General features: G+C 42.7%; 1 protein-coding gene across 10 annotated transcripts in view; it reads right to left on the reverse strand.

Annotated features, from left to right (window-relative positions):
• bahd1 (bromo adjacent homology domain containing 1) overlaps positions 1 to 25039 on the reverse strand; it is a 76524-nt gene that overhangs the window by 44362 nt on the left and 7123 nt on the right. For 6 of the 10 annotated variants that reach the window (XM_078563080.1, XM_078563087.1, XM_078563085.1 and 3 more), the window contains exon 2: positions 1074 to 2668. In XM_078563080.1, coding sequence (XP_078419206.1) covers positions 1074 to 2668 — 1595 coding nt within the window. Of the gene's footprint in view, positions 1 to 1073; positions 2669 to 5571; positions 5671 to 6076; positions 6466 to 19685; positions 19735 to 25039 lie in introns of those variants that run through there. The other 4 variants (XR_013579507.1, XM_078563079.1, XM_078563088.1 and 1 more) reach the window with 3 other exon arrangements.

Consider the following 25039-nt stretch of genomic DNA (forward strand, 5'->3'; position numbering starts at 1 on the left):
AGTAGAATTTTAAAAATACCTATGGATTAATTGCGATTTCCTCAAAAAGGTATCTTGTTACATATAACAAAAATGATGATAAACACATTCGTAACCGTATACAGCACACCAAGTGTATAGTTATTGAAGTATTTAATAACTTACTAATTCTTTCTACTCACCTCCACTCATCGACTTTCCCTCCCTCTCCTGAGCCCTCACTGTGGAGTGGTGGCAAGCAGGAGTGGGGCGGCTGCAGGAAAGCCAAGTGCAAGCCGCAAGACCCTGCGTAGTGAGCAACAGCCCAATCATTTTCGTCACCCTGCGAGCCCGATAAACCACAACTGCACAGTCAAGAGATTTTCTTTTGTATATTCTTAATTACCCCATTTACATCAGAACAGTCCGCTTGCCAGTTACAGAGCACTGTGCAATCAGAAGTGATGTTTCATCCCTGCACGGGGTTTCTTTGCACCCCCACACTCTCAGGAGGTTATTACAGAAGATATTTCTCCATAATTAAATAGAATGTACAACACAAAAACAGGCCATTCAGCCCAACCAGTCCATGTCAGCATTTATACTTTCCTCAAGCCTCCTCATATCCTTCCTTAGCAGCATAACCCTCCAAAACCTAACAGCTCTATTTTCTTTCTCCCGCAAGAGCTAAAGGCAGCATGAGGGAAACCTTTTATGCAGGGTGTAGTTAAGATTTGAAATGCACTGCCTGAGTATGGTAGAGGCAGATTCAACCGTGGCTTTCAAAAGGGAATTGAATAATTTTATATGAATGGAAAAAAAATTATAGGGCTACAGGGAAAAGGCAGTCCCTGCAGACAGCTGGCAGGAGCTTGTGCTGTATCCATTATATGATTCTTTAACCTCATCTAGCTTCCCCCTAAATGCATCTATATTAATTGCCTACATTACTCCGTGTGTAGCAAGTTTCATGTTCTCACCACTTTCTGGGTAAGCTTCTTCTCAATTTCCTAATGGGTTTATTCATGACTACCTTGTATTTATGGCCCCTAATTATGGTGTAAAATACCCTTGCTTAATAAACATTTGTCTTATCTAGGTTGTCACCCACATACCTGTTTTTGCCCCCAGCTCGTGGAGACAGTTTGTCCTGTTGGAGGTTAAAGTCCTCCCGACTACATCCCTGTTGAATGATGGATGGAGCACTCTGCAAAGGTCATAGCCAGTCATGTCCATGCACTGCATGGTTGTTGTATCTCCCACATAGCAAAGGGCACCCCCACATGGAGCGTGCGAGTAGGGAATACCTGAGGGCACAGCGCTCTGCGAAATGAGGAGACTCCCTTCATCATCGGGCGGAGTACAGCAGGAGAAAGCAGCTGAGCACACGTGACAGCCATGTGTAGAATTGCAGCCAATGGGCAGCAAGTCGCTTCGATCGTAGTGTAGGTAGAGGTCATCCACCGGGGAAGCAAGGCAGACTTCAGGAGGCAGAAACTCGTAGTGGTCCGGACCAGACACAAAGTTGTCCAGCAAAGTCAACGTAGAGTGCGACTGAAATGGAGCCATTGGTTGTGTAAACTCGGCACCAGAAGCAGTGCTCTCCTCCAGAGCCTGGTACTTGGGCTGAATCATGGCTTGGCTTCCAACAAGCATTGATAGCCGATGGAAATATCCATTGGTCTTGTCCGTATACGGGCAGGGAAGGTCCGCGTTAATAGGTAACGTGCTTGAGTGCTGCCCTGCGCTGGTCGACTCCTCTTTGCGCTGCCCTTCACCATCCCCTGAGTCAGTGCCAAGGCAAAGCTTGGTTGCAATGTCACTCCTGGAGTCCCTTCTTTTGGCTCGAGGACAGCGGCGCCCAGCCAGCGGATGCGGGCAGGAGGGCCGGGTCCCGCCTGTCACCTTGCCCGGTTTGTTTTCTCCATCTATGCGGCTGCGCCGCCCAGCTGAAACGTCCTTGGTGTTGCTCAACTTGAGGAATGCGGCAGCATTGAGACTGGCCATGCGCTTCTTAGCCGGTACGTCAGTCAACCCGCTCTCCCAGCCGCCCCCAGCTGGTGCAGGCTCACTCTCAGTGCAGGTAAAAACGTCACCATCCAATGAGCCACCCGAGCTACCCATCCGCTTTTTTGCTGGGTGGCCCGTCCTGCCTTCGGGCCGGTTCTCAGCGTACTCCACGCCACAGCTGGGACCTTTCCGGCAGCGCCTGTTGGATGTTGGGCAGTCCTCGCGCTCCAGCAGCAGATTGTTGACTGCCTCTGCGTTCAGGCTGGCCAGCCTTCGCGGGCGTGACTCAGCAGCGCGTGGGGCCACAGCTGCCATCTTGGAGTTCTCTTTGCCAGTGTCTTCACTCCTCTCTGCCTGGGGTGCCTGTCCTCCAAGTCGGTCCTGGTTGCCTTGGTAATCCCACTGCTCCACAATATCCTGAGCAGGGCTCATTCCATCAACCGATGTCCCTTCCAGCTCCTTGGCAACCCCTGGGGAAGAGAAATTGCCTGGCTGCGCATGCATACGTTTCCGGAGTGGGTATGTCTTGCGGTGCTTGCTCTCGGTATCGGCCACCCTCTCATCATAGTCTCTGCTGCCTCTGACCCCGTTGTGTCCCAGCATCATCTTACCCATGGTTGTGCTGCTTAGCCTCGTTAAGTTGCAATCAGTGCAGTTCATGTCGTATGACATCAAGAGGCAGGACATTTCATAATTGCACCTGGAAAAACAAGAGCAGAACAGAATCTTTAATCATTCAACAGATTCATATTAGTCAAAATATAACGCCACATCATCAAGGTAAAATGGACCATAGATTTGTGTTATTGCTCCCCCTCCGTCCCCCAAACTGATGGGGTTCACCCACAATTCAATCAGCTGGCTTTTCCCTCCCATAATACAAAGAGCTTGCACAATCTATGAAGGATTACTGAAATGAGGCCAGCGTTCCCCCAAGTAAAGAGGGAAGCATCCCGAGGAGCTCCTGTAATGGCTCCCTAAGGGATGTGACTGGCAATGCAAACAGTTTGTTTTTTGGAGGTTATGTTCAAATAATATATACAGCAAAAGTCAAATACAGCTACTAGTAATGGAGAGCAACAACTTCGTATCATTCCTGTTGGTCTTTGTAAAAAGACAACATACACTGCCCCACCCAAGTGTGGCCCTCAAATGATCCAATTACTCTGTTTCCCTGCATGGTCACACTGCCATGGATCATGAGACAATAAGGCAATCAGGTTCACCTCCACAGCCTTGACCAAAGGCGACTTCCCCTTCACCACTGCCAGAATACACAAGATTCCGAGTGTCAGGAGAACCACAGACACAATTAAAATCATGCCTTATTGCAGTTAGAAGCAGCTGACTTCAGGATTAATACTACTGCTCAGCTGAGAGCAGTGATATATTCTGGTGGAACTTGGGAATGTGAGCAATAAAGAACTGGTGCTCGATTAGAAATACCTGCACAATCCTCCCTTAATCCTCACTCACCCAACCCAACTCAGAGCTGAAACAGGTTAGTCAGTATTTTTTTCCTGTGACTCATTCTCAGAGTGCAGGTATTGCCAGTGATGCCTGCATTTACTGCCAACTCCTGGTTGGCATGATGTAATGATTTCAGAGGGCAGATAAGAATCAACTAAGAATGATGGAGGATTGGAATCACATAGCCCAGACCAGGCAAGGATGGCAAATTTCCTTCCTTCAAGGGCATTTCTGAATCAGTCAGGTTTTTATGAGAATCTGCTAGCTTCGAGGTCACTTTTATTGGTATCAGCTTTTTATATCCAGATTTTTAAAAAAGAAATTCAGCTGCCGTTGTAGGATTTGAACTTTCATTCCCTGGATGGATCACAAATCCAGTAGCATAAGCACTACATTACCAAACAATTAGGCTTGTAATGAACCAGGGAGGCTTCACTGGAAACATACAAACAATGAGGAAACGAAATAATATCATTCACAGCTGGGGTGGGGGGTTGGGGTGGGGAGTGGGAAGTGTGCAACATGGGTAGGAGGCACAAGGCATTAAATGAATGGAAAACTCCCACTAGAAGTTCAAGCTTAATGGCACCAAAGACAACTGCACATTCCTTCTCCTGGGCAAAGGTTGTTATGGAGCTAAACCAGAGACGCTCAGGATTTATTTAAAATCATAAAGTGAGCTGAAGTAATCACCATCAATCCTTACAGAATAGCTTGCGTCTGTGATATAGATGGTGTTTGCCTGGGGCTCCAAATGAACGCAAGCAGATTGATGTAGGTAAGAAATCATTGCAAATCACCTGGAGTCATTACAAATCAAGAGAAAATCTTTTATTGATGGAAAGTTCTGGTAAAATGCAACAAAGCTTCGGGCATTCCTTGTAGAGGGGAAGTAAACTGCAGCAGTGCTGTGAGACAGCAATAATTTCCCTCAACTGGCTTGCTGTCAATTCTGGCAACTGTTTTGATTCTTGGCATACTCACTGAAAGGTTTACATAACAATTTCCTAACATGTCAAAATTAAAGGAACCTGAGATTTGGTCAGTTCGGCACTTTGGTTAGGGGTGATCTAGTTGAGGTGTTTACCTACCCTGACAAATCCTTCAATCGTCTTAGAGAAAGCCTTTCCTCTGATGGGGGAATCTAGAACAAAGGGTCATAACACTACAATTAGATCTAGGTCGTTCAGGAGTTCATGTCAGGAAATAGGTCTTCACCCAGAGTCATGGAAATCTAGGAACACCCTGACCAACAAAGCTGTTGAGTTGAGGTGGGGTGGCAGGGAGGGGTGCAGGAGGCATGTCAACTGAAAATTGAAAACTGAGATTAATAGGCTTTTTGTTGGGCAAGGATATTAAGGGTTACCAAAACCAAGACAAATACATGGAGTTGAGATACAGTTCAGACATGATCTGGCTGAATGGCAAAACAGGCTCAAGGGGCTGAATGGTCTGCTCCTGTCCCTATGCAGCATATTTTATTTTTGACTAGAAAAATTGAAAATCATGCCCCTTTCAGGATGGATGCACATTGCACCAGCAACCAGCACTGTCGTGGCCAGACTGCAAGATGTCACTGGTAGAGGTATGCAACATTTAGACATTTATTGGAGGCAGGGGATGAAAGAAGGGATGGTGGCACAGATGTTGAGCAATGACAGACTAACAAAAATCCAAACACTGTTTACCAACTGTGCTGCCAATGGAGAGTTTCTCGCTATGTACTCTATTGAATGTCACTCTCTATCTACAATATCTGTCCCTTTCATATCTTGAAAGCTTCAAACAAATCTCCCCTTAACCTACTATTTCAAGGAATACAACAGCAGTTTGTGTAATCAGGCCTTCCTTAATTCTTGGAGTCTGGGTATTATTCTGGTAAATCTATGCTGCACTCCCTTCCAAGGCCAATATATCCTTCCAAAGAGGTGGTGCCTAGAATTATTCACAGTACTCCAGGTGTGATCTAACCCGAGCTTTGCATAACTAAAGCATGATTCTCCCCCTTGAATTCTAGTCCTCCAGATGGATATAAAGGCAAGCATTGATTATTTCCTTCACTTATTCGTGACATATCAAATGATCCATGTATCTGGCCCCACTGTTTCCCATTTTTGACCATTTGGAAAGTACCTTGATCTATCCTCTTTAGGCCCAAAATGAATGACCTCACAATTGCCTACTTCAAAATCCATGTGCCATGGTTTTGTCCATTCACTTACTCTGTTAATAGCTCTGATCCTGCTGAGACATTTTGAACAATTTGTAAAGATCTATCCAATTTGCTGCTAGCTTCACTTCAAGTCGGAGATAGCAAGAATTGTGCAGAGACAAAATTCATAATGATTTATACAGTTGCAGATCTTACGAAATTCACTGAGTATCAGAACACAAAAGTGTCCACAAAAAACACTGGTATTCTCCAATCTGACTATGAAGATTGAAAAAATTATCTGTGGAGATTAACTATTCACCTCAACCATGCCCTGTGGTGTGACAGCGACCAAATAAGTTGTGTTTAGTGATGTGCAGTACAGTGTACAGTATCGGTCACCTTATTTAAGGAAAGATTTAAATGCGTTGGAAGCAGTTCAGAGAAGATTTACCAGATTAATATCTCTCAATAATTAATACTCACCCCCAAGTCAGAATATTCATGCTCCACTCCAAAGATTTCAACCACAGAATCCATAATCTTTCAGATGAAAACTTAAATCAAGATCCTATCAGTCCCCCTAGTGAAGAGCAGAGGTGTTCTTCCTGCTGTCCAGGCCAATATTTACCCTTAACATACAAACAAGGAGGAGTAGGCCATTCAGCCCCTCAAGCCTGCTCCGTCATTTAATAAGATCATGGCTGATCTGATAGCAGCCTCAAATCTCTATCTCGCCTGCCTCTGATAACCTATCACCCTCTTGCTGACTAAGGATCTATGTGGCTCTGCCTTAAAAATACTCAAAGACTCTGCTTCCACCGCTTTTTCAGAAAGAGTGTTCCAAAGACTCACTACCCTCAGAAAACATTTTGCCTCATCTCGGTCTTAAATGTTTTTAAACAGTGGCCCCTAGTTCTAGATTCTCCCACAAGAGAAGACATCCTCTCCCCTTCCACCCTGTCATGACCCCTTAGAATCTTATATGTTTCAATCAAGTTGTCTCTTACTCTTCTAAACTCCAGCAGATACAAGCCTAGCCTGTCCAAACTTTCCTCATAAGACAGCCTGCCCATTCCAGGTATTAGTCTGGTAAACCTTATCTGCTTCCAACACATTTAAACTTTTCCTTAAATAAGGTGACTAATATTGTACACTGTACTCTACATCACTAAACACAACTTATTTGGTCACTGTCACACCACAGGGAGTAGTTGAGGTGAATAGTATAGGTGCATTTAAAGGGAGGTTAGCATCATAGAATCTTTGCAGGGTTGCAAGTCATTTGGCCCAACATGTTTATGCTGGATCTCTGCAAGTACAACTTAGTTAGCCCCACTACTCTGCTCTTTCCCGATAGCCCTGCAAATTCTCTCTCTTCGGATGCTTATTCAATTCCCCTTTGAAAGTCACGATTGAATCTGCCTCTACTACACTCTCAGGCAGCGCATTCCAGATCCTAACTACTTGCTGCTAGATAAGCATATGTGGGAGAAGGAAATAGAGGGTTATACAAACATGAGTTGAGTGAAGAGAGACAGGAGGAGACTCAAGTGGGGCATAAAGTCCTGCACGAATTAGTTGGGCCAAATGGTCCATTTCTGCACTGAACAATTCTATGTAATTGTAAATAACTTGCAGTGGTTGCTTGTGCGCAATTTCCTGCCTTTGACACTACAGTGACTATACTAGCAATGAAGTACTTTTTGAAGTAATATGCTGAGATGTCCTGAGGTCATTGAAGGCACTATATAAATGCATTTTTCCTTCCTTTGTAGGTACCCCAGAAATGTCCAATCTCATCTACCATCACCACATTTTGGAGCAGCTGTTCGCCTGTGTACTGGGGTGCAGAAGCTTCTTCCAAACTAAGTAAAAACCTAGAATTGTAGAGCACAGGAAGCCATTTATCCTATCATGCCTATGCCAGCTTAAGAAAGCTATCCAAATTGCTACCCTCCATTAATCCACCCTTTCCTCAGAATCTTGTAATTCATTTTCTCTTCATGGATTAATACAATTCTGTTTCGAAAGTTGTTAAATTTGCTTCCACCTCTCTTTCAGGGTGTGTATTCTAGATAAAGCAGGAACATATGCAGAGGCTCTGCTAACCATTTGCACAGGAGAGTCAATTTGTAGTTACGGTTTCTATGGGCTTTAAAAATGAGCATCATGTAAATTACACAATTTCACAGTGCAGAAACTTTTGGCCCAACAGGTCTCTGGTGATTGTGCTCCACATAAGCCTCCTACCTGATTCATCTAATCCCATCAACAAATTCTTCCATTACTTGCTCTCTCAAGTACTCATCTAGCTTCCTTTTAAATGCATTAAATCTAAATTAAATACAGCATTGCTCTTCAGAGTGTCCCTGGATTACATGCCTCAGGCCCTCAAAAGTACAGGGGAAAGCTACCATACCCTAATAATCATTCCCACCTTCAGTGTAAATTTGCCGATCCATGCTCAAGAGGTCCGAAAATCTGCACTGCAGTGTTGTATCCCTCTGACCAGGGCTAGGAACTCCTAACAGGAGCAAGGGTTCTAGTGGGTTGGTAACATGCCAAATTAATGTAAAATTATAGGATGCCATCTGTGGCCACCGTCCAAGTTATTTAGCTATGGTCAGGGGTCGTCCACAATTGGTCTGGTGGCATAGATTCAAAACCCCCAAAGCCCAGATCTATTCTATAATTCTCGCTGAAAGGACACTGCTCCAACCCACTAAACTCCAAGTATCCATGGCTCCTGTACAACGACTGAAAACGAACCAGCTTGCATAGAATTTACATCACAAACAGGCCAGTCAGCCCAACTGGTCCATACTGGTGTTAATGTTGCACTCGAGCCTCCTCCTGCTTTGCCTCATCTCACTCATCAATATGTATTCTATTCCTTTCTCTCCCATGTGTTTATCTAACTTTCCCTTAAATGCATCTATGCTATTTTCTTGAACTTTATATAGCAACAAGTTCCACATTCTAATCAGAGTAAAGAAGTTTCTCCTGAATTCCCTCTTAAATTTATTAGTGACGAAGGTCTTAGAATGTATGTGGTCAGGGAACAGAAAACAGAATGGATAGCAATTTGGCTACAACACAGAAAGCAGTGGGGTTTAAAAGGTGGTTACTCAGATTGGGGAAATGGTGGGAAGTGGCAAATCTGTGCTAGGACCATTGCTGTTCAATACTTACAAAAACGATTTGGACTTAGATCTCAGAAGTACAATTTCAAAATTCAGAATGGGTATGTCGACAACAAATTTTAGTTGGAAGAATAAGGAGACTACATGATCCGTTGAAAAATAAGCCCCTAAATGGAGTAGAGGAACAGGGGGGTCAGAGGTGCAGATACACAAGTCATTACAAGTAGTATCACAGGTTAATGAGGCCATAGAAAAAACAAAGCACTAGGGTTCATTTCTAGAGGGATAGATTTGAATAGGAGAGAAGTCACATTAAACTTGTATAGCAGTCTAGTTAGACCACACTCTGAGCACTGTCAGCAATTTTCAACTCCATATTTTAATTAGTATATACAGGCACTGGAGAAGATACAAAAAAAAATTATTAGAGTGTACTAGAACCCAGAGGTTATGCCTATTAAGAACTGAACAGGCTGGGATATTTTCTCTGGAGAAAAAAAAGGTTTGGACAAGTAGACACGGAGGGAATGCCTCACTGCCAGGGGAACCAGAACCAGGGGCCGCAATTACAAACTAGTTACTAATAAATCCAATAGAGAATTTAAGAGAAACTTATTTACTCAGCGAGTGATGAGAATGGGGAACTCACTACCATAAGGAGTAGTTGAGGCAAATAGCATAGATGCATTTAAGTGGGAAGCTAGGCAAGTTCATGAAGGTGAAAGCAGTCGGAGATGGCGATGGGGTTAGATGAAGAAAGGTGGGAGGAGGTTTGTGTGCAGTGGAACCACCAGTATGGGAGTGATGGACCAAATGTGCTGTAAATACTTTATAATCTTGTATTTATAAATTGTCAACCCATATCATTGACACCTTACGGTACTGAATATAGAAAAACTCTACAGTTACACAGGAAGTACGCATTACCTGTTGAGCAAACAGCAACAGCATAAAGTTTCATACTAAGTAACCTTTACCTTGCTGATTAAATAGATAATGCTGTACTATTACGTAGTAGCTAATCAATTAACTCCACAGTATGAGTGCAACTCTTATCCTGCTGAATAAATCAGAAACTGACACTGAACAACAATTCCACGAGGTACTGTAGCAGACAATCCCATCTGTTCATTTTTACGTATCCAAACTGAAGTCAGAAAAACAATTAACTGAATTCAGAATTTGACGATGCCTAAAGTTAAATCTAATTATGCAAATCCAGTATGATTACACAATTACAAGAAGGCTCTCCAGAGATGCAGGTACTCACTTTAAGCACTAGTGAAGGCAGGCATGGACCACAACACTATATTTATGCATTTGCATCATTGGTATTCAAACTCGAGTCTGAGAGACAAACTGAGAAAGTGGGGGGGGGGGGATGATGAAAGGATAGAGAAAGAGACAGAAACAAACAGAGAAAAGGAGAGATACTAAAACAGTCCATGTCCATGGCCAATATTCAAGCTTGGGCTGATAAGTGCCAGGGAGTGACTCTCTAAGAGGGAATCCAACCATCTCTTCTAGACATTCAATGGCATTACCCTCGCCAAATCCCCCATTATCAACATCCTGGGGTTACCATTGACCAGAAAACTGATCTGGACCAGCCATATAAATACTTTGGCTACAAGAACAAGTCAGAAGCTAGGAATTCTGCAGCAAGTAACTCATCCCTGGACTCCTGAAAGACTGTCTACCATCTACAAGGCACAAGTCAGGAGTGTGATGGAATACCCTCCATTTGCCTGGATCAGTACAGCTTCAACAAAGCTCAACAGCACCCAGGACAAAGCAGCCCGCTTGACTGACACCTACCACCTTCAACATTTAATCCCTTCACCATCGACACCTACTGGCAGCGGTATGTACCATCTATAAGGTGCACTGCAGCAACACACCAAGGCTCCTTCGACAGTATTTTCCAAATCCACGACCTCTACAACCTGGAAGAACAAGGGCATGCAGAGGAACACCACCACCTGCAAGTTCCCCTCCAAGCCACATACCGTCCTGACTTAGAACTATATTGTCACTCCTTCACTGTCACTGGATCAATATTTTGGAACACACTTCCTAATACCACTGGGGGTGTACCTACAACACATGAACTGCAGCAGTTTAAGAAAGCGGCACACCACCATCTTCTTGAAGGCAATTAGGAATGGGCAATAAATGCTGGTCTAGCCAGCAGCGTCCATATCTCATGAACAAATAAAGAAAAAAGACAGCGGGGTGAGACAGAAAGAGGAGAACATACCAAATTCACCAAAGCCACAGATTAGGAGAGCAAAGAAGAACTGAAAAGGAAGAAGGAGCCAAAGTGCAAGGCCAGCACAGCTGATGAAAACTGAGCGAAGCAAGAGCTAAGGAGTCACAGCAGTCTCTCCCCAACCACGCATTATTCCCTTGGAAAAAGCATACAAGTAATCAACGCGCAGCAGCAGCAAGGCTAGTCCACTCTCAGCATCACCAGGTCAATGTCCACACCCCAACGAACTACTGTCCTACAGGATAAGCAAAGCACACCAGATCAGTGGATGGGCTTGGACATGGGCTGAAGTCACAACATAAACTTCAAGCAGGTACGCACAACATCTCTTGCCAATTCTCTTAACAACAGCATGGGAGATCAATTAGTTATTTAATATGGGAAAACTTTCAGCCTAAGGTGAGGTGTGTGAACTTTTATTGGAAAACATACTTGCTTCTAGGCTTTTATTTCCATTTAATTAATTACTGCATTAAAGGGGCTCTCCAGATGTTGGCACACAAATGCCCCTTCCTCTCACACACAATCTTGTCAAGAGACCTTCAGTTACACTTACATGGGTTCCTGAAATTAATTATTTTCTCTCCACCAAATTTCCCTTCCAGCCTTTAGAAACCCTTGTGATCCAGAGTTTCAGAAACTTGAACTACCCAATGATTTTAAGGATGTTGCATTTCACAAACTCAGGACATCCTAAAGCAATCTACAAATCAATTAACATAGTCACTGTAATAATGTAGGAAACACAGCAGTCAATTTACACATAGCAAGCTCAAGTAAAAATGTGATAATGATTGGATAATCTGTTTTAGTGATCTCTTTTTAAAGGCTAAATATCATCCAAAACAACAGGGCTGCTCCTCTTCGAATAGGATCCATTGGATCTTTTTTGTCCAGCTGAAGGGGCAGATGCAGCCTTAGTATTGCACTATGAGTGCCAGACTCAATTATGTGCCCAAGTATCTGCAGTGGGACTTGACCTCACAACCTTCTAACTCAAATAAGTGCACTACCAACTGAGTTCAGCTGACTCTCTTTAAAAAGGGTGAAGTTTAATAGCAAGCCAGGCTGCTTTTTTTGTTCTCCAAATTCCATGAAAAGACTTATTTTTACACCATGCTCCTAACTGAACTAAGGTGAGATGCAAACGTGATAACTGTCAGCATGAAAAATATAGTGACCAAATACTCTCGCAGCTCAGGCACTCACTGGACTGCTCCAAAAGTCTGTCAGTCACCCAGTGTCCTGCACCATACAAGAGAAGAAAAACAATCTTCCATCTAGGTTGGTATTTCAGCAGCTTGCTGGTGCAGACAGTATGCTGTCAGGACATCAACTTAGTCAAACTTGCTTAAAAACAACTAGGAATCACAAGATTTTAAACACAAGTGCAAGGCCAAAAAGGATTAGCTGTTTAGTTAAGAATTCTGCCTGTGCCCACAGTACAGTAATAAGCATTTATATTGCATCTTTAACTGAGTAAAAGATCCAAAGGCACTTCACAGGAGTGTAAAATCAGACAGAAGCTGACACCAAACCAAAATAGGATGCATCAAGATAGGGGATCAAAAGCTTGGTCAAGAAGGCAAGTTTTAAGGAGTATCTTAAAGTAGAGAGGGGTGGAGAGGCAGAATAATTTTGGAAGGGAATTCTAGGGTTTCGAGTCTCAGCAGCTGAAGACAGATGATGGAGTAATGAAAATCCAAATGCGCAAGATTGCAGAATTATAGGAACATAGATCTGACAGTTGTAGGGATAGAGGAGGAGGGTAGAGAGATAGGGAGGGGCCAGGCCATGGAGAGATTTCTTTACCTCCCTGCTCCCCATTTTAATTAACCCGTTTAGAACAAATTTTCTCAATGTAGGACCTCTGTTCTATACCCAGTTTAAGACATTCTTGGCTGTGTTCCATGCTCTAAACTTCAGGAGATTGCAGATGCTGGAGAGCATCCACTCACTGCAAACACATGGCACTTCTGTGTAACAATCACAGCCCTTTAGGTCAAATACTGACACACTCTTTTAGCACAAAACCCAACATAACGAGGGCACAATGAAAGGTCATTCGTCACATCAGTCCTATTCTTTCCACACATAGGAGCAATCCAACACTATGAACTTAACTAGTTTCATACACTGGGACATTCGTAAAGAATTAAATAATTTCGGAGAGCAACTGTTGTATTGTAGGAAACGTGGCAGCAAGCTCCCCAAGCAGCAATGAGGTAATGACCAGCTAATGATTTTGTGAAGTTGATCGAAAATAAATGCTGGCCAGGGAAGGAGAACTCCCTTGCTCTTTTCAAACAGCACCATGGGCTCTTCTGCATCTCACCAAGCGGGCAGACGGAACTTCAGTTTAGCATCTCAGCTGAAAGACAGCATCTCTAAGTGCAGAGCTCCCTCAGTAGTACAAAGCAATGCTGCCAGTCTAAATTATATGCCCAAGCCCCTGGAGGAGAACTTGAAAGTGTGACTTCCAAACGAAGTGAAGAGATTGTTTCCACTGACCGGTACGGTGGTAACAACGGGGCAAAAATTGAAAACAATCGCAAAAAGAATGGTGGGGGGCGGGGTGGGGGGGGAGTGGTGTGTGTAGGGGCAGTATTGGGAGGTTGGAAACTAAGTTACGAAGAGGACATAAAGAGGCTACATGGGGACATAGATAGCCTAAGCGAGTGGACAAAGGTCTGGCAAATGGAATATAATGTGGGAAAATGTGAAATTGTCCATTTTGGCAGGAAGAATAAAAAAGCATATTAACTAAGTGGTGGGAAATTGCACAGCTCTGAGATGCAGAGGAATCTGGGTATCTTAGTGTATGAATCGCAAAAGGCTAGTATGTAAATCCAGCAAGTAATTAGGAAAGTTAATAGAATGTTATTGTTTATTGCAAGGGGAATTGAATACAAAGTAGGGAAGTTTATACTTCAATTATACAGGGCATTGGGGAGACCACATCTGGAATACTGTGTACAGTATTGGTCTCCTTATTTAAGGAAGAATGTAAATGGATTAGCAGTTCAGAGGTTTAGATGACCAATACCAGGAATGGGCGGATTGTCTTATGGGGAAAGGTTGGACAGACTAGGCTTGTACCTACTGGAGTTTAGAAGTGTAAGAGGCAACTTTATTGAAACATGGAAGATCCTGAGGGGTCTTGACAGGGTGGACAGGAGAGGGTGATTCCTCTTGTGGCAGAATCTAGAACTAGGGGTCACTGTTTAAAAAATAAGGGGTTGCCCACTTAAGACAAAGATGAGAAGATTTTTTTTGCCTCAGAGGGTAGAGGCACTTTGGAACTCCCCTCCTTAAAAGGCAGTGAAAGCAGAGTTTTTGAATGTTTTCAACGCAGAGGCGGATAGATTTTTGATAAACAAGGGGGTGAAAGGTTTTGGGGGTAGGCAGGAGGTCACAGTCAGATCAGCCATTATGTTATTGAATGGCAGAGCAGGCTCAAAAGGCCAAGTGGCCAACTCCTGGTCCTACTCCGTGCTGTCAGGAATAAAATCTCTTATGCAGACAGTGGTTATAATGTGGAATTCTCTGCTCCAAATTGTTGTTAAAGCAGAGTTTTCTTTTGAAAAAGGGAATCAGAAAGAACACATTATTGAAAGGGTATTGGGAACATGCAGGAGAAATGATTGTGAAAAATCCCAGTGCAGAATTAAGCTACGGCACTTTTGTGTTGAAATATCCTACGCAAGTGCCCTTATCCCAACACTGGATCACTGCGTTCTGTACAGTATGTATGCATCAAGCTAAAAGCTACATCATATTTCAACCAGAAACTCAACATATTATCACTTTTCACTGAATCATCGATGCTCATCTACTAGTCTCTTAGGTGGGGGCTGGGAAGGAAAGAGAGAGTTTGTTAAAGTCTCTGGTCTAATTTGATGGTCTGAATCAGAAGGTTGTGGATTCAAGTTCTACTCTGGAGACTTGAGCACAAGATCTAGGCTGCTTCCCCAGTGCAGGACTGAGGGAGTGCTGTATTTTGGATGAGATATTTCATTTAGATCAAGGTCTCATTTGCCTGTGGGCAAAAGATCCCATGGCACCATATAAAGGTGACCAAGTGAGTTCTCCCAAGCATTCTAGTCAATATTCATCCCTTAACCAACACTTTAAAACAGATTGCCTGGTCATCATCACACTCCCGCATGTGGGAGCTTGCTGAGCACAAATTTGCTGCCGTGTTTCCTACATTTCAGCAGTGGCTACACTTCAAAACTAACTTTGGCTGTAAACAGCTTTGGAACATCCTGAAGCTGTGAAAAGTGCATATCTTTATTTAATACAAGATCTTTTAACTTCAAGTGAATAACCAGATGTTTAGGCTTCTGTTTAACATCACACGAAGGGCAGCACCCAACAACGCAGCAATCTCTCAGTACTACACTTACCCTCATGCTCAAATTCTGAAGCCAGACTTAATTTCAACCTTCTCGCTCTCAGAAGAGAGTGCAACCAACTGAGTTAAAAACCACCATTTCAAACAAGCAGGATAGTAAGTGGGTTCTAAATTTAATCACCAATTTTAAATAACTATCCCCTCCCCCTATGATTTGCCCCACACTTCCAGCAGTAGCCAAAGATCAACACAGCACAATGAAACCATGCAGGCAGCTATAAATAATCTTCAGAAAAGTCATGGACAAGAGAAGCCCAAGGTTCACTCCACCAAAACCACAACTATTAACTGCATTTTAAAATAGCCTGCTTTTGCCCTTAGTTGACTGAAGATTATTGCAAAAACATTAAATCGATCCTGGAAGTTAAAAAGGAGTCCAAAACAAGTTTTACATGCACTTCGTATTTTATAGAAGATCACTTTTTAACCGCCATCATTCTGGAATGTAGAGATTGAGATTTTATCATTGTTTTTCACACATTTATGATTACTTGTGTTGCTCCTCCCCATTTTCACATGGTGACCAGAACTCAGCACCGTATTCCACACACTCAGCCCTGTGTATTGTAAAGCCTTGGTGTACAACCACAGTACAGTTCTGTAAGTTATACAGCACAGCACTCTATTAGCTGCCTTAATTACTTTACAGCCTAGACAATTGAAACTAATCACTGCAATTTTCCCAGGTCCTCTAACGCCCCTGTGCTAATTCTATTCTATTTATTGTACATTTAGAACCCACATCACTCCTCCCCATAGTGCACCCCCCACCCACTTTCCCAATAGCATGCACTAGTTTAAGAAAGAATGAACTCGCAATTACACAAGAGGTCCTTTCACAAACTCTGGACATCCCAAAGCGGTTCACAGCCAATTAAGTACTTTTGAAGTGTAGTCACTGTAAATGTGGCAGCTAAATTACACACAGCAAGGTTCCACAAACATCAATAATCAATTCTCGTTTTTGATCTGGATGCTAACATTTTCAACTTGTTGACCTCTTAAGCTACAGTTACCATGATTTCACAGCAAGTGTTTGAGCAGCGAACTTAAAAAGAGACTGGTCAAGTTAGCAGCTAAACACCTCAACTATTCTCCCGATGCCCAGGCTTGTAGATTGAGGGATAAAAACTGGCTTGGCCCTGGGGAGAAGTCCCCTGTTCTTTAAATAGTACATCTAACTGAGGTACCATGTGGAACCTCAATTTAATGTCTCATATGAAAGATAGCATCTGACACTCCTTCAGTGCTGTACTGGAGTGTCAGCTGCCCAGACCTTTTGTCTCTGTTAAGGCTGACACTTTACATTTCTCACTGTTAAATCTGTTTGGTCGTTTGTCTGCCTAATTATTTAACAGACTAAAGCTCTTCTTTATATCTCCTGTCTCTGCTGGGCTTAAAATGTAGTTTCTTACTAGTTAACTATTGGTATCCCTTGGTATTTCTCACAGGGAGCCTGGGAGCATGCAGAATAGTTAAAACAATGAGCTGCTTAACCTGACTTGTCCCTGCTCAAATAGCCCCTGAGTAATCTTGGTAACTGTAGCATAGAGGCCAGCAAGCTGAAAATGTTAGCCTCCAGACCAGGAACAATAATTGGATGTCCAGCTTACTTTCTGCTTAGCTCCCATAACAACATTGCAACTCTGGAGCTAAAACATAGTGACATACACCCTTCACTTCCAGGCAGCTGTTCGTTGTTCATGGGGGAGATTAAGTTTTGACCACTGCATTGACCCCTCTGGCCAAAAAGTCCTAAATTTATTCTATTGGGTTTCTCATCATTGGTCAGCCATAGGACTTGGATTGCACCAGAAGGTAATGGGTTTGAGTCCCACTCTAGTTCTTAAACTCAATCCAGGTTGATACTCCAGCACAGTGCTGAGGGACTTCTGCACTCTCAGAGGTGCCATCTTCTGGATGACACATTAAACTGAGGCCTGGTCAGTCCTCAAGTGGACATGGATCACCACATGTCACTATTTCAAAGAGCAGCAAAGGAGCTCTTCCCAATGTCCTAACCAATAAAAAACAAATGATCTAGTCATTACCACATTGCTGTCAGTGGATAAACTGGCTGCAGGATTTCCTAAATGACAACAGTGACTATGTTTCAAAACACATTTCACTAATTGTAAATCACTCTGAGTTGTCCTAAATTCGTTAAAAGCACTTCAGAAATCCAACTTCTTTCTTTAGAAGATTCTTTCTTGTTGGGACAAACTATTAAGATTTTTATATGATGTCATCTCCCATGCTAAAAAAAGTGCACAGACCATTGTGGCATTTTATAACACATCATCAAGCTGCCTTACAGGTTTAGCTGAAAGCTTTGTGCTGCTCAGTCTCCCAAATTCATTTGTCAATGCAGGAAATGCTTTCCAACCCAGAACAAACTGGATATTCTGGGCAATATTGTGGCAGTAATAAATATCACCAATCACCAGCTGACCAGAGCCACTTGTTGACACCAAGTTACTCAGTCAGCCCAACAAATATTGATCACATCTCTCAGCAGCCCACAAACCACTCCAAGCACAGTGTCAAGGTTCCAGTTCATATTTTGTAATGCTGCATTTAAAATCCATTCCAGAGAAGCTGCTGAGCCTTCAGCGTGCAGCTCAGGTAACTACTCAAGAGGTCACTGAGCCAAACAGTGCACAGTAGCCAGAACAGAAAAAAGCTTGCTATTTCCCCCTGGCCCTCGTGACCTTTCATTGTTTAGCACCTTTACTATATTGACTATATTGACATAGATATGCTTTAGAAACTATGCTTTGATGTTGAACGATACCCTCCTTTGCAATACTGTCAACTCATTACATTAAATTCCCATCAGTTACAGATAAGCAGCCTCCAGTATTTCAGCTGTGAGGAGATGGTGGTTTACTGGAAATGTCACTGAACTGGTAATCCAGAGGTCCAGGCTAAAGCTCTGGGGATATAAGTTCAAATCCCACCACAGCAGCTGGTGGAACTTAAAATTCAATTAATATCTGGAATATAAAGCTAGTCTCAGTAATTATGACCATGACAACTATTATCAGTTTTTTGTAAAATCCATCTGGTTCACTAATCTCCTATAGGGAAGGAAATCTACCATCCTTGTCTGGTCTGGTCTACGTGACTCCAGACCCACAACAATATGGCTAACTCTTAACTACCATCTGAAATGGCCTAGCAAGACACCCAGCTCAAGGGCAATTAGGGATGGGCAACTAATGCTCACCTAGCCAATGATGCCCACATTCTGTGAAAAAATAAAAAAGCTGAGGGTAATATTGGTCAATCTGCACAACTTCAGTCCCTCCTTAAACCTCTCTGAGATGCTCCTTAAGACCTACCTCTTCAACCAAACCCACCCTAATATCTCTTTGGTGTCTCAGTGTCAAATGTTGCTTTGTATATGCACCGGTGAAGCAGCTTGGGATGTTTTATTATATTTGTGTATTCATTTGCTTTGAATGTAAGATGCAGGTGCTGATTGTCCTCATCATTCACGTAAACACCGAACAAAAATTTAATACACCCAGCATTGCGCAATACAATTTCAGTAAAGTGCATCATATTATTCCTACAATGCAAACCCACGGGTAATCTCATCAACTAGGACACATGCGCCAGGCTCTGTATACAGTGGCCTCTCACACACTGGCATAGGGGTAAGGTTATCTATGTAGAATGGTCTCTCTTACACGAGTCACAGTTCCCAAAGAGTCGTGTCTCACATGCTGCGACACATAGGTAAGGACCTTTTCAGCCAAAGACAAACCCTCCATTCACGGAGCTGATCTGCATTTGCATGAGCTCACCCCACATCACATGATCTCATCCTCTGGGAGTCTGATCTAATGTGGCTTTAGCTTACCTAGCCCACATCCTCCAGGAACAGACCACCTTATATCAGGATATGTGGACCACACAGAACTAGGAAACACCCAGCCATTCAGAATCCAGACAACTTTTACAATTAAAAATCAAATGTGTCTTAGTCTGCACAGAATCAATTTTCTATTAATTTTCCACCAGATGTCAGCATCTGATTGATAAACCACAGGCAGTATCTTTGCTATCAATAATCTCCCCATATTATGATTTTAAAAAGCTAAAAGTGCAGAGCTCCAAAAAAATTGAGTGTTTCAGTATTCCCAAATTAATTTGTGCCTGTAACAGATATAGTCTGGAGGTGCCCAGAACAGAATACAAAAGCTAGGTTTTCCTGTGTGATGCCTTCATAACATAGCCCACAAGTGGACTCACCATGACAGGACTCCAGAAAGAGAACAAAGAACATCTGCACCTCTGAATCTCTGACATAATAACCAAAGGGACAGCAAGCAAATGTGAAAGCGAACAAGAGATTTGCATTTATATAGCGCCTGTCATGACATCAATATGTCCCAAAGCACTTCATCTAATTATGTATCATAGGAATAGTCACTGGTGCAATATAGAAATGTGGCAGCCAATCTGCGTACATCAAGATTCCACAAACTGCAATGTGCTAATGATCAGATAATCTATTCTGCACAAAATCAAGTTTTCTGACAATGTGTCATTGCCCTGAATGGTTAACGCTGCTACTCTCTTCAAATATGCTGCTTCACCTGCTGAGTATTTTCAGCATTTTCTGTTATCATCTATGCTACTGGTGTTGGTTCATGGATAAATATCAACCAGGACTCTGGGGAGTTCTACCCTGCTCTTCTACAAAGTAGTGTTGTGGGATCTTTCACAATAGCCCTAGACGGCTGACAGAACATCAGTTAAAATTTCAGCTGAAGAGCTGAATAAATGTTTAAAATTTTGATCTGGCACTTGACATCAATGGTCACCTCCTGCGCTTCATGTTGAAATGTTCATGGCACAGAGGGTGGCACTGCAGCAATTTCTCTCGGGAACAGGTACCTGGCTCGTGTCTATGGCACTTCCACTGTGATACTGATCACAGCAGGGCTGTTGAGGCAGAGCAAGAGTCAACTTGAACCTATCTTGGGTAACTCCCAGTGACCAATTTCAAAGCAATTGATGCAGGCCTAGGAACAGGTTAACTATCTACCCTCATGACAACTAGCAATGGTGATAACACCTTGCTGAAAACGGGGGTGGGGGGGGGGCGCGCGGGGGGGCAGGTGGAAGGAGAAAGAGGAGAAAATTTCTACATGAGCTAATGAAAATCATCTTTATGCCCAGCTGCAAATTGGAACCATTTGTCTAATGTGCTTCATACGAACATACAATTTAGGAATAGGAGGCCACTCAGCCCCTCAAGCCTGCTCTGCCATTCAATGAGATCATGGTTGGTCTGATTTTGACCTCAACTATACATTCCCTCCTACCCCCAATAATCTTTCACCCACTTGCTTATCAAGAATCTACTTACTTCTGCCTTAAAAATATTCAAAAGACTGCTTCCACCATCTATTGAGGAAGAGAGTTTAAATTCCACCAACTGCCAAGGTGGGATTTGAACCCATAACCCCAGAGCATAGCCTGGGCCTCGGTATTACTAGTCCAGTGACAGTCACTGCGCCACCACCTCCCATTCAAATTGCTGGGCTCTTGCCATGGTTTATCCTTTGCCTCGAAACCAAGGTAATGTTGTGCTTTTATGCTAAATTAATCCCATCCAACATCACATATTTCAACATACTTACCCAGGTCTACTGTAAGTTTTACAGAGGCCAGCCACTGAGATAAAGAACTCATCACACACTTTGGCCCAGCTCTGCCAAACCTTGGTGGCACAGGGGTTCCAGCCAAGTCCCTATACTGTTCAGCTAGCAAGCCACGACTCCGTAAATTTATCTATACTTTTCACTTTCTCCCCTATCACAAAAGATATATTTGTGAAAAAAAAGATTTGTTAAAACAAATAGAACATTTGATTTTTTGAATTGCATAGAATATCCCAGCCATGCAATTTCCATTCACTCCAGCTTACTCCAGGCTGCTTCAGGATTGGCACTAGCCGCTTCACGAGCCAACTGTGGTTCGGCTGGTGCCATTAAACCCACAACTTTCTAACTGATTAAAGTGAGCTGCTATGTTTCCTACATCATACTAGTGACTATACTTCATGGGCAGTAAAGCATTTTGGGACATCTTGAGATTGAGAAAGATGCTTTAGAAATGCAAGTTCTTTCTTTACTAGCTGGCAGCAGGTCAATCAGGATGAAAATCTCAGCTCTCTTGAAGGTTACTCAACACACCTATCAGCTGCTTATTCCACTCAACCCATGATATAATCTGCAGTGAGTTTGTTACATGACATAAGCATGCTGTGAATAAACCCCAGGTGGCATGAGGGGAAGGTCTCCAAGGCTTCTACTAGAGCTAGCAATTACTGTGGTCATTGTAAAGTTGCAACAAGGCTGAGCAAACCCAAGAATTTCAAATCAACACATGCCAATAAAGGACTTTTACCTTCAACTAGGCCTCAGCATTATCCTTTGTTACCAGAGGTGGCCACTGAGGCAACAGGGAAGAAAGCTCAAAGATCCTGACAATTTACCAATGTACACACACACCCCACCCCTTCAGCACTGAGCCCAAGAGGCTCTTCTGTAAACCATACAACATTTCTGCAGACTCAGTAGCGTGGTGCTGCACTAACAGTGAAACTCGAGACAAAAACCACTTCTGAAGAAACTCACTTTGCCAAGTTTGCAAATCTCCTCAGCTCGCCTGATGGAATCAAATCCACACAGCATTAACCAGACATTGAAATCAGGCTTCTTAAGACCACACTGAACTGCCATCAAGGGAAGACCCAACACTTCTTCAGTATGGAAATACAGGAATGTCAGCGTCTGCCTTTTTAAAAAAAAGGTCAGGCAAGCCAGGTAGAATCACCGGGAGTGGCTGTGTCACTACCAACTAAATCAGAAGAGGATGTGCCATGCATGCTCAGAAGAACAAACATATCTGCACACCACAGATCTTTAAAAGTTTTTAAACTAGTAAATATTACATCAGCTATGACCTGAGAACACACTGAAGTCTCTGTATTCAGGTCAACAGGTTTTTCTCTCTCTTCTCTCCTGAAGGTGTAAACCACAGGTGCCAGTAGCTCTCCAACATCTTGTTCAAATAGTCTTTCTTCCTGAGAGTCTGAGTAATACAGTATATATCCTTCTCAATTCATAACGGTTGAATTCAAATTCAGCAAATAAACTGTTGTTTTATTCTATTCAAACCATTGGATAATTCAAAATTTTTGGACAAAAAATACATTCTCAGCAGACTATTCAACTGCAGTGTTCATTGCATCAGAGGCCAATCCTATCCTTGACCTGAGCCCATCAACAAGCTGTTTCCAGCAGTCAGAAAATTTTGTTCATCCACCATTCCTATCCCAACGGCACTTCAGCCAATAACACCTGCAGGCCAGTTGAAATTAGCTAACAGAGCAGGGATAAAACTTGGAACCTTTCTCATTTATTGGCTCAGTGTCATATCTGATGTCGTACATTTTCCCAAAGCTAAGAAAAAGAACAAACTTAAACTTGCCAAACAATATCAGTTGGTAGCACTCTCACCTGAGTAACAAGCTTCTGGGTTCAAGTTCCACCCCAGGACTTGAGTGCAAAAATAATGGTCAACACTTCAATGCAGTACTGAGGGAGTGCTGCACTGGCAGCAGTGCTACCATTCAGATAAGATGTTAAATGGAGGATCCACCTGCCTCATCAGGTGAATGTAAAAAGATCCCATAGCACTATCTCAGAAGAGCAGGGGAGTTATACCCAGTGCTCTGGCCAATACTTATCCCTCAATAAACATCACAAAACAGATTATCTGGCCAATGTCACATTACTGTCTGCAAATTAGCTGCTGCATTTCCTCCACTACAAAAGTGATCACACTTCAGAAAACTACTTCATTGGCTATAAAGCAACTCTGAGAGATCCAGTGGCCATGAAAGGTGCTATATAAATGCAAGTCTTTCTTTCTGAATTTGCGCAGCTCCTTCTCACATCCTCAGATGTCCCAAGGCATTTCACAGCCAATTAATTACCTTGGAAGTACAATCATTATTACGTAAGCACAGAGCAGCCAATTGTACAGTGCAATATCCCACAAACGGCAAATGAGGTGCTAACCAATTAATTTATTTTTAGCGACATTGTCAGGATTCAGAGTACTCCCTGATCTTCTTCAAACAGTGCCATTTTTATGACCACCAAAGCAGGTTGAATGTCTTGTCTGAAAGACAATAACTTGGAAATAAAAGATTGAAAAATGAAGTACTGATGTTGAAAATTTGCATCTCAATTGTGGCACAGCCTTAAGATTTTTTAAAAACACATCCAACAATCCTATCAGTGGAAAAATTTTGGCACCATGCACTTATCAAATCTCCCTCATAATTCTGAACACCTCTATTAAATCTCCCCTCAACCTTCTCTGCTCCAAGAGCAATCACCCTGGCTTCTCCAGAGGTTTAGAACAAAGGAGAAACATTGTGAAACTGTGAAGTACACAGCCAGAATTAGCGACTGAATCAGAGTGAACATAACCAACATTTAAAAATTAAAACAGGTGGTTTAAGGGAGGGGGGGGGAATAACTGGATACAAGTACAGGGTGGGCAAAATTAGAATCAGTGTGTGTGAAGATGAACACCAATACAGTCTGCTTCCATGTTGAAATTTCTATGTAATAAGAGATTATAGCAACAGATTGTTATTTGATATGCCTTCCTTCCCTTTCCCAACACACCAGTTCACTACTTCTATCGAATGCCATGTCACACTGTTGTGATCCAGGCTACATTTTCAAAAATCAAGTAATTCTTTTGATCATCTCTCTTGCGTTCTCCCCCAGCAGCATGTACAAACACCTTCATTCACTATAAAACAGCACTGATTAACACAGAACTAATTACAGGCAATGTTAAGCACTTGCCCTGAGGCAATTTCTTACTAAACTGTTGTTGGAACATGCTGATTTGCAACTCTCCCTCAAAAGTGATTTTAACTGATCATACGGACTCCCAATATTGAGAATTTTTTGAGGGAAATCAGCCACCTAGTCTACTCCCCTGTGTTCTCCATAGGGGAATATTGCAAAGCAGCAATCCTACCACACAATCCATAGTTTAATGCTACACAACAGATACAATACATTCATGAACAAGGTTCCATAAACTGACACTGAAAAAACATACAAGCGAGACACCCACTACAATCCCTATTGTACCTACATAGGGCTTTTACATCAGAAGTGGACAATGTATATGATACATACATATATATCATTATTCACACCCCCTACATTAAGTTAAGGTAGATGAAGTTGTTGTACCCAACTTCCAGTTGAGGTGGAAAAAGAATTCACTAAATTGAATGTCTGACATTTCAATGCTCTGGAAATGGCAGACCCAAGGAACAGCCATCTCTAATTTATTTCACCCCTCATCATTATTCAATTGTAACCAGTGATAACTGACCTTTAACTTCCCCTGTCCCCTCAGTTCTTATCTTTGCCTGATTACCAACAATTAAAATTTGTCACTGGTTTATGTAAGAGCTGTATCCTTGACACTATCTGCAGTGTAGAACTCTCCCTCTCCTGATCTCACTCCCAAGTCTGTGCTGAGGTATTTGTTCC

This window comes from Cetorhinus maximus, chromosome 18, assembly GCF_964194155.1.
Source record: "Cetorhinus maximus chromosome 18, sCetMax3.hap1.1, whole genome shotgun sequence".
Taxonomy (NCBI): domain Eukaryota; kingdom Metazoa; phylum Chordata; class Chondrichthyes; order Lamniformes; family Cetorhinidae; genus Cetorhinus; species Cetorhinus maximus.